We start from the raw sequence: 10,725 nt of genomic DNA on the forward strand, positions 1-10,725 counted from the left end.
CTTGCATTAGTGTGTGCATGCATTAGTGTGTTTCCACACACTAATTTGTGCCCAAGCACACACTAATGCAAGCATTAGTGTGTGCTTACCTCTTCTCTAGCACACACTAATGCTTGCATTAGTGTGTGCTTGTGACACACTAATGCAAGCATTAGTGTGTGCATGCGTTACAAGCACACACTAATGCTTGCATTAGTGTGTGCTTGGGCACAAATTAGTATACCAAAACATACCTCCATTAGCATTAGCATACCAAAACATACCTCCATGTGGGTGTGCGATGAAGTTGTTTGAGACCCCAATGGTCACCGAGAAGCCCAACGGTAGATTAAGGTCCAACACACACACTAGATTAATTTATTTGCCACACACTAACGCGCACACACAATAGATTAATTAGAAGCACACACACACACACACTCTAAATGGATGCAAAAAAAAAAGCACACAAACCATTTCTTAAATAGGAGATAAAAGGAATCCTATGCAGGGAGGAATCCTATGCAAGGAGAAATCCTATGCAATAAAGAATCTCACTTTGACTAAAATCCAATGTTAATTAGGGTCCCTTTTTTTGTGAAATTATAGGATATGGCATCCTCTTCCACGCCTAGCTATCGATCCATAGAGGACTTTCTTGCAGAGGGCCTCTCTTACGAGGACGCTTGTGATGCTTACTACTCGCAGTCTTCCTCCCACCAGTCACAATCCTCCTTCGGCTTTCGATGGTTCCGAGATGCAGTACACGACCCCGACCTCGAGAGGGCATACCGTGCCAAGGCAGAGTGGCTATCCTCGCAGCAGAGTCTTCGAGGGCGGTACACACCAGCACAGTTGGCTGCCTATGGGCTCTCACCGCTTGTGACACCGCGCGCCAACACTCCGATCGTGCAGAGTGTGCCTCCCAGTGGACCTCCCTCCACCTTACCCTCGACTTTCCTGTCACCCGCAACTCCCTCCACCTTGCATTCTCAGCGATCCACGCCCGCACCGTCGAGTTATCCATCGCCTATACCACCCAGCGGTTCGGACTCGGGCGAGCGCTCTTCGGGTGGCCAGCGCTCTTCCCGTAGTGGTGGCTCATGCTCTCGTCGAGGTAGTGGCTCATGCTACTTTGGTGGTGGAGGAGGCAATGCTACAGATTCACCTCCTCTTACACCCCGGCCTCCTCGCTCACCCCTTGGAGCTCCACATGAGGATGAGGACCACGATGCGCCCACCCTGGACACTCGTGGCTACTACTATTATATACATCGAGAGGGGGAGGTGGATCTAGGTTCCTCTTTGGGGAGGACATTTCGAGGGTACCTTAACCAGCTGATCCACTCGACATACCAAGATTGCTTTAAATCTTTCAAAGATCAGGACCCAGCCGACTTGACGTACATTCACACGACATTGCTCGTGCGGTTCCCTAATCCGAAAGTGGAAGAGTTCTCCAGGCAGTGGCTCGAGGAGTACGTCAAGAATTTCTTGAAAAATAAGAAGTCCAATGTGCGGAGGGCGGCAAAGCGAACATTTGAATATGAGGGTCACAACTATCGCCCTGGAAATGTTCACGACGAGGAGTGGGAGAAAGCCCAGAGCGATCTGGAGGACGAGAGAGCGGCAGGTGCTAGGGCGCACACTCGGCAGGTGGAGGCGAGGGCGCAACAAACGTCCACGCATTATGGCTCGGGCGGAAAAGTAGCATGGAAAGATAAATTTGTGAGTGCGCGTATTTTCATTTGAATTGATTTAATTTGTGGTAATAAGGTTAGGTTTGTGATATTTTTTAATTGATATACAACAAAATATTACTATGACCCGCCCAAGCCGAGAGATCCAGAGATACAGAGAGAGCCCCTCCGAATATCAGACATGGTGTTGGTTGTATGAAAACAATAAAATCAATCGCCAAGAACTTGAAAATGCATGTCGTACACTACATCCTGTAAGTGTGAACTTTTTAAAAAAAATGAGTGCATGCAGAATTATGTATCCATTTGTATTAATTAAAGGTTTTGTTGTTTTTTTCTTTTCCAGAGTCAAGGAGTCCTTCGAGAGGTCCTAGGATCCGAGTAGTTCAATCCTCCAAGTGTTTTTGGGCCCGTCTTCTTTTGGCCACAATTGTATAGCCCCCATGTATCGCCTATATATTTGAGAAATTTTGTAATATCCAATATAATTAAACACTTGATTTTGGCCCAAAGTCTTCTTTTGGCCACAGCTGTATAGCCGCCATGCATCGCCTATTTGGGCAATTTTGTAATGAACAGTTTCTCCAATATAATTAAACATTTGATTTTGGTCCAAAGTTTTGGTGCAATAAAATTGTTGTTTTTTTATTTATTAAATGTATAGGAAAAAAAAGGCAAATGACCATTTGGATGGGTCCTACCAAGGACCATCCAAATGGTCATCTGCTTTTTTTAAAAATACTCGCGTGCGGAAATAAGAGCGAAAATATAGCCGGGCCAATTACCGCGTGCATTGTTGAAGGACCATTACCACGAGCATTGACTTGAGCATTACCGCCCCCGAGATTTTTTGACTTAAGCTTTTCCTTTGTTTTTGTGCGTCTATCTGAGCGGTAATGTGCTCCAAATGTCATAGTGAATGTTTCTCGTGCCCAATGCCTTCTCCACTGCTTTTCCCTTCTCAACCCAAGGGAAGAATGTGGTAAGATTCCATCTAATTAAATGGCACCACAAGAATTGTTGGCACATACTATAAAAAGAATATAGGACATATTATTGCATGATAATTTATCTTTCTTCCAGTGAATTCTAGAGGACCAACGTAAGGCCTAAATAGTAAAATTGAAGAGCAAAGATACACAAAATGCAGAGTTGTACCTTCAAGGATGGTAGCAATCACTTTTAGTTGAATGATATGCAAAGGGTAAATCCAAAACACATTGGAATATACACATGGTTGAGAAGGGTCAATCTATATCTATATATCTATATATATTTATTAAAAAGACAGGGGTGGATGTCCAGGTGGCTTCAAATGCAACATCCATCCCGCTAGGCTCCTTTCTCTCTTTTCTCTCCATTGTCCCCGACGACGACGAGTCCTAGGGCTAGAACAATACATTTTTTCTAACTGAAGAGAATAAAGGCAAACTTGAGATTCTCCCTATTTTTAGGCCAAAGTTTGAAGATTTTTTCGGTAATTATACAAACTTGTGAAAATTTCTTGGTTCTCTTAAAGATAATTAGCTCAAAATCTAGCGGGGATTTTAGAATTTCAACTGGTTAAAATATATTGGACCCTGGTTTTTTCTAACAGTCTCCCCGTCACCCCCTCCCTCAACAAGGGCTCCCCGTGAGCTTGTGTGTCCATCGATCGAGAAACTGCATGCGCTTCCAAAGGAGGCCCGTTGGTGGTTGCTTGCAATCCATTCAATTCAAGAGGAGTAGCGATACCTTTCCAGAACTCAAGCCCTCTCTCTCCCACATAGTACACTCGAGCCCTCTCTCCCACAAAGCATACAAAGACGGACTTTTGAAAGGGCAGCTTTTCTCCGACCTTTCAAGTCCCTTCGTCTTTCTCTTCAATGTTTTTAGGCTTAATGTTAGCTGGACGATGCGAGTAATTCTCCAGTGATTTCAACCCCTTCGCAACAACTCAACATTGAAGGAGAATGCATGGCCTGATAATTTGCCCTTGAGTAGGCGTCTCTCTCTCTCTCTCTCTCTCTCTCTCTCTCTCTCTCAGGTGATGATAGATTTCGAGCGCTAGTGCATACGTGGCACCCTTCAAAGTTTAAAAGAAGTTGAATGGGAGGGTGCTCACTCGTGCTACGTGGCATTGAGCGCTCCAAATTTAGCCAGATGGAGCTTGTACTAGTGAATAGCATAAAAGGAGATGCTTGCCCTTAGGCAAGCCACAATTAGTTTGGGCGGTGCACACCACACTAGCTTCAATTTTTCCATAAATGCAAGTTTTCTGATTATTAGGCCGAAAAAGAAGGCTGAAAACATGGCTGAATTCCATTTGTTATAGATGAGATGAAGAGGTTGAGCATTCCTTAATTATTGTATGTTGAACGTACTAAATTAGGGTTAGTAGAGTGATGAAGGACTAACCTTGATGAGCAGCAGCAGGACCAGCAAGTGGGGAGGAGACGATTTGGTGTCGGGCCAAAGAGCAAATGCTGAACTCGGTCAAGGAGAATAAAGAAAGGAGGAGGGCACCGCAGAGCAGGGCGTTCAACTTCATGGCGCCTTATTATATGAGCAAGGGAGTGAGTGAGTGGGTATGCGGGGCCTCTGTGTGTGTGTGTGTGTGTGTGTGTGTGTGTGTGTGTGTGGTGCATGCACAGACAGCCTCTACGAGTGATCTGCGAGAGGTTATATAGAGAGGGAGAGGACGGGCGCAACTTTAGGTATGGGCGGCGGAGCCAGTACAGATGGTAGTATGAAAGGTAGGGAAAAGGAAGAGTAGCCATATTGGTGCCTAGCGCAGCTAAGGAGCTTGTGTTTCGCCCTTCAATCATCAATCACCCTCCCCGTCATTTATTTATTACGTACACACTCTTGATTACGATAGAGCAAAACTGAAGAAAATCCAAGTTGGTAAAAGAGAAAAAAAATTCCCACCTCCTCCCCACGAGGTGCAACCTCCTTGCTGTGACCAGAGCCTTTGCGCAAAAGAGAGAGAGAGAGAGAGAGAGAGAGAGAGAGAGAGGGAGAGGGAGAGCCACCTACTCAAGGGCAGAGTAGCGGGCCATGGAGCGGGTGACCGAGAGAGAGAGAGAGAGAGAGAGAGAGAGAGAGAGAGAGAGTCGCCTGCTTGAGGTCAGAGTAGCGGGCCATGGAGTCGGCAGCCATTGTAACTAGACAAGGTCAAGGTCAAGGTCAAGATCTATATAATAATAACATTGTTATTCATATATTCCGTGAAAAATTCCATCTTCTTGAACACCTTAATACTATTTTAATGAGCTATTGAATCTCCATCGTGGCATGGCATTGCTTTCATAGATGTTTCATGGCTTACTCCTTTGATTGGAATTAGAGAGGTGACGTCAAACATGGACTTCGCAAGAAGTCTCTTCTCACCTACATGCTGAACTTTTGGTTAAACAAACCGCTTGACCTTCATTTGGGACCAAGAACCAATTACTGGTACGACACAATTTATAGTTCTCTTGTGAGACAGTTATATTACAAAACCAAAGTTTCATGTGCTTGACCAATCTCATTTTGGACCAATTCATTTCGGAGCAAGTAAGGTACCTGCACAATTTATAATTATCTTGTAGCAATTGTATTACAAACCCAAAATTTTATACATTATTCATTTTTATTAGCTAACTTTCTATGTATTCATGTACAACTACAAGAAGCTTATTGGATATTTGAGAGCTATATTCGTTTTTATGAGCCAATTTCTTATATATTCTCCTTGCAAGGACAAGAAACTTATTGTATATTTTTGGGCTAACTTGAGTGAACATGTACTAATTTGGATCCGATTGAACCCAAAATTGATTGGTGGCTTTGTATTATGTTGTTATAACACTGTACAAGCTCAAAACTCCAAAATTCTGTCTCTGTGTCTCAGAAGTAAATAATTATGATTATTTACTTTTCTCAAATTTTTGTACTTTTTAGCATTGTTTTGCCAAGCATTCAACTTGTTATGGTCTTTGGACAAGTTTCGCTGAGTTTGAACAAAATTTGTCCAAGTTATCAACTATTTCGTATTCGTAGACTCAATTTTAGAGAATTTGGCATAAGTCTCGCTTTTGTGATCCAAATTTCACCAAATTTGATTTGTGGACTCTACTTGATATGATTTTCCTTGAGGTATGCTCAACTATGCAAAAATGTCCAATTTTGTAGTAGATATAAATAATCGTGATTATTCACTTCTACTATTTTTGTGCAACTTTTTGCCACAATGTTGACACAACATAGTTAAGGAGCTCAACTTAAGCCCCCTAGCCAAGTTTCATCAAGTTTGGATAATCCCTATTCAATTGGTCAACAGTTTTGCGTCTGTAGATTGACTTTATAAATTTGGCCATAATTTTTACTTCAATGATGCAAATCATACCAAATTTGATTTGTGGGCTTAATATAACATGCTAAAACTAGTGGTATGCTCGGTTGGTAAAAAAGTTAAGAAATGGGACAAAAGTAAATAATCATGATTAAGTGTTCTCGTATGTTGATCAAAGTCCAAAGTTCATTAACTTGCACAATCTTAGAAATACCATTTGACAAAGTAACGAGCATGTCAAATGTCACAGAATTAGCAACACTGGATTGTAAAGCTATCCACTTTCCACTCTTACACATCTAACACTCATAGTGGGAGGCTTGTATTAGAAAGAGAGGCTTGTTGCTACAGGAATGAAGTGAGCCGGAGGAGAAGTGGTTGTATGGGAAACAAGAGGAGAAGAAGTAGTTCAAATGGATGGTGAAGATAAAAGGAGGAGATAGGTGGTGTAGCTATGGAAAGCTTCCATTTGTGTTGCATCTATGGAAAGCTTGAAGGGAGGGGAAGAAGTGGTTCAATGGGGAACAAGAAAAGAAGTAGTAGTTCAAAGGGATGGTGTGGATGAAAGAGGGAGACAAGTGGTGCAGCTATGGAAAGCTTCCATTTGTGTTGCATCTATGGAAAGCTTGAAGGGAGGGGAAGAAGTGGTTCAATGGGGAACAAGAAAAGAAGTAGTAGTTCAAAGGGATGGTGTGGATGAAAGAGGGAGACAAGTGGTGCAGCTATGGAAAGCTTCCTTATGTGATGCACCTATGGAAACCTTGAAGGTAGAAACAGAGAGAGAGAAGAGAGGAGGTAAAATAGAGGGTACTGCTCAAAAATGCACATTTTGGTCAAAGAAAATAGTTTTTTGACCATGTATTTGGTCAAAAAGAGCTTTTGGAGAGTGAAAAGTGAGATTTAGAGATTTTTTTTTTAAATAAAATAAAATTTTAGGATTACTTTATGGACGGCCGTGAAAATGAAGGGAAAGAAACCCCCCCCCCCAGGTAAAATAGAGGGTACTATTCAGAAATGCACATTTTGGTCAAAGAAAATAATTTTTTGACCATGTATTTGGTCAAGAAGAGCTTTTGGAGAGTGAAAAGTGAGATTTAGAGACCACCCATTTTCCTATTGGTCCATGATTAATCACACCTTAAACTAAAGGATCCTTTTGAAGTTCATATTTTTTTCTAATGAATATAGAGATTATGCACAACAAGATACATTGTATCCTCATTGTCAAAGTAGCGATCACCACTACAATCGAGAGGCACTACATCTTTGAAATTACTATGCCTCTCCTCTAATTTCACACAATAGGATTCCGTACTGTCTTTGCAAATCTTTGCACTTTAATCGTTTTTGAATTGGTATTTTAAGTACACGATTACTGGTACTTGCACAATTATAAATATCTTGTGACAATTGTATTACAAACCCAAAATTTCATACATTATTCGTTTTTATTAGCTAACTTTCTATATATTGATCATGTACAACTACAAGAAGCTTATTGGATATTTGAGAGCTATATTCGGTTTTATGAGCCAATTTCTTATATATTCTCCTTGCAAGGACAAGAAACTTATTGTATATTTTTGGGCTAGCTTAGTAACGAGGAGCTATGATGCTGAGAGGGGTTGAGCTAGTGGATGGTTTGATAGAATATAAGATTGAACCATGTTCTTTCCATTTGCACCATACTCATAAAACGCATGTTCATGGTCATCAAACTTCACTTGCTTGTAGATTGGGATTTGGGCAAGCTCCTTCACTGGGGAGATCATGACATCTGGGGCTGCATCATAGAAGACGGGTATAGACAACCTTGACCTGTGGCGGTTGGGAACAACTCTATGCTCAATGCTTTTGTATCTTCCATTAGTTAGAATCTGGCCAAAAGAAATTAACGTAATTTAGTTTTGAGAGTCAAACACTAGCTTTCAATTTTTCCACACAAAATCCATGTCGAATAAGTTACTAATCTCCAAGCTTTAAATTTAGTAGCTAATATTGAATGATCCACCCTCTAATTGCAGGCAAACACACGAAAGAACCCCCAAAAAAATGTAAAATCTTTGAGAAAGCACACTAGTAAATAACCCTAGAAATGTGCAGAATGTTCGAGGAAATTAAGGGGGACGATATGTTAATTACCTCCACCTGGTCGGCGACGTTGACGACAAAGGAGGCGGGCAAGGGGCGGGCGGGGACCCAGTGGTTGTGGTAGCGCACCTGCAGCCCCACGGGGGCCTCATCCTCCTGCAGCACCATCGTCAACGCCCCGATGTCGCTGTGCTGGTGAAAGCCGTCCACAACCTGCGGTTGCGGGCAGGCCGGGTAATAGTTGATCAGCACCTTCTGGTACGGCGGCTCCCCGATCGCCTCTTCCAGTAGCCCCGTCCGCTGCGCCAGCCCTTCCGACATCAGCCCCAGCACCTTCCTCGCCAGCTCCTGCACCTCCCTGCTATACTGGTCCATGGTCTCCCTGCATTATAATATTGTTCAAGACCACAGGCAGTATGTATTTCGTGTGCAGCTTATATATGCAGGCAGATGCATACATACGTGCCATCATATCGCTCTATAAACGTTCGAGATCATTTATGTGTGCTTCACTCTGTTTGCAAGAAAATACTGATCATCCCTTACCTAAATGCCTCAGGCTTGCTCGGCCAATAGGCGTAATCCCGCACCTCCTCAGGTTGCAGCCACAGAAACAAGTAGTCGCGCCAGTCTCGCACCGCATCCTCCGCACCAATCGTGTACTTGCTTCCGTACCCTTGGGATATCATGCCCGGCCGACCCACATAGGCAGCCTTCTCCTCAATGGGAAGCCCTATGAACTCTTTGGCCACTTGCATCATCCTCTGCATGAGATGCACATCCACACCATGGTTCACAATTCTGAAGAATCCCCACTCCTCACAAGCCTCTCTCACCTTGCTCACAATTTCCTCCCTATGGGACTCATCCCACTCCTTCAAATCTATTAAGGGGATGTCCATACCAGAGCCAATTCGATCTTCCTCTTCGACCTCAGCTGCTGCTGCGATACTATTATCATTAAGGGCCATGAGCTCCTCCTCTTCCTCGACACTCACTCTCCTGTAGGTGCTGGGCACCTTCTCCACCCCTCTCTCTACTAGGAGCTCCACTGGCTCTACCCCCCACTCCCTTCCTGGAGCTACAATTCTGATGGGGGCCGTAGGGGCCGGGCCTCGCACAGCTACCATTGCAGCCATATAACTAGCTGATGATCACCGATTAAATGCTCAAATTAATTAGGTGGAGTATATTGATCGCAAATCAAGCACTCATGATGTGCCTCTCCCCAGATTGCCAGAAGCCATCCCTCTTAAATAGATCTCTCCCGACCCCCGCTCGCTCGCTGATCTGTGCATGTGTCCACTCTGCAAAGATCAGGAAAGAAACAACCTGTCCGACAGAGCAGACTTTTTAACGTAGAGAAAATATCATTCAGAGAAAAAAGAGTCTGATGGAGCCAGCTATCACAGCTCGATGAAAGACTCTTTCTAATTCCCTTTGCGCCAGCGATAGACGGAGGATCGACTCTTGCAAGTTGCAAGTTGAAACATAAACTAATTTAGTTATGATATTTGTTTGATTGTCTCCATCCTCATGATCCACATGAGAGCAATTATGCACTACGTATCGAAAAAGAGAAAAGGCAGACAAGGCTGCGTAGGGCAGTGGACAGATGCAGCAGCCTTGCAGGTCCAATCTAGCTCCAGCTGCCGCCTTGAAAAAGTGTGATCCGTGAAAGGATCACAGTGGCTTTCTAAAACAATAAGAGTTTGTTTTTTTTTTTTTTTTTTGAGAATTACCTACAACTTTGAAATTACAACACACACACCCAACCCCCCTAGTGGACGCAACCCGACTCTTAAGGTGAGTCTTCCCGGCTGGGTAAGGAGGCCATCCCATCATATGGACTAGGGGAAGAACCCGTAAGGGTTACATGTCATACGAGCTGTCAAGCGGGTTTGAACCCAAGACCTTTGACACAAGGGGCTATTGCTCTACCAACTGAGCTAGCACTCGTTGACAAAAACAATAAGAGTTAAAGAGAATGACCCTTTCCCCTTTTCTTAGAATGCTAGTAGGGGCTACCAGCTAGGGTAAAATCAATTAAAGACGGGAATCTGAGTTGATGCGAGGCAGCTCCCTCCCCCCTGCACAGACTCTGAAGGAAGCCGCTGCGCTTCTTTGCGTCATCCTTTTTGCCTGCTTCTTTGTCGTCGCTCTACTACAGCCAACCACCGCCTTGCTTGCTTCATCATGGTCATGCTGCGTCGGGCTTGCATGGGTTTACTTGCTTGCCAGCGCCACACTGACATCCCGAGCAGGTCATGACGGCCACGGCCACTGCCAGGCGCTACAGCCCTCGCGCAGCTCTCTCACGGCCACGGCCAGGCACTAATGTCCTTGGCGAGCGTCCCGGCCAGGTCATGACGGCCACGACACTGCTCTGCAATCGTCCCGCAGCTCTCTCACGGCCACGACACTACAGCCCTCACAGCTACGCCAGGCGTTGAAGAGAATATTGGGGGGAGAGAGAGAGAGAGAGAGAGAGAGAGAGAGAGAGAGAGAGAGAGAGAGAGAGAGAGAGCATGCCGCCTGATGAGCATACAATAGGAGTTGAGAGGAGGTAGATGGAATGCAAGTGACATGGTCGAGAAGATCGGCCACGGGACAAGATGCAATGCGCAGTAGAAGACC

At 44.1% G+C, this 10,725-nt stretch overlaps 1 protein-coding gene across 1 annotated transcript; it reads right to left on the minus strand.

Annotated features, from left to right (window-relative positions):
* Positions 1-7,387: 7,387 nt before the first annotated feature.
* Positions 7,388-9,373, minus strand: LOC147451643 (jasmonate-induced oxygenase 4-like). Its single transcript, XM_086517561.1, has 3 exons — positions 8,635-9,373; positions 8,140-8,470; positions 7,388-7,874 (listed from the first exon to the last, which is right to left on the minus strand). The coding sequence occupies exons 1-3, from the start codon at positions 9,225-9,227 to the stop codon at positions 7,605-7,607; spliced, it is 1,194 nt and encodes a 397-aa protein (XP_086373687.1). The 5' UTR covers positions 9,228-9,373; the 3' UTR covers positions 7,388-7,604.
* Between the last annotated feature and the right edge of the window lie 1,352 nt (positions 9,374-10,725).

The sequence above is a fragment of the Adiantum capillus-veneris genome, chromosome 8, assembly GCF_014529385.1.
Source record: "Adiantum capillus-veneris isolate H3 chromosome 8, ASM1452938v2, whole genome shotgun sequence".
NCBI classification, from domain to species: Eukaryota; Viridiplantae; Streptophyta; class Polypodiopsida; order Polypodiales; family Pteridaceae; genus Adiantum; species Adiantum capillus-veneris.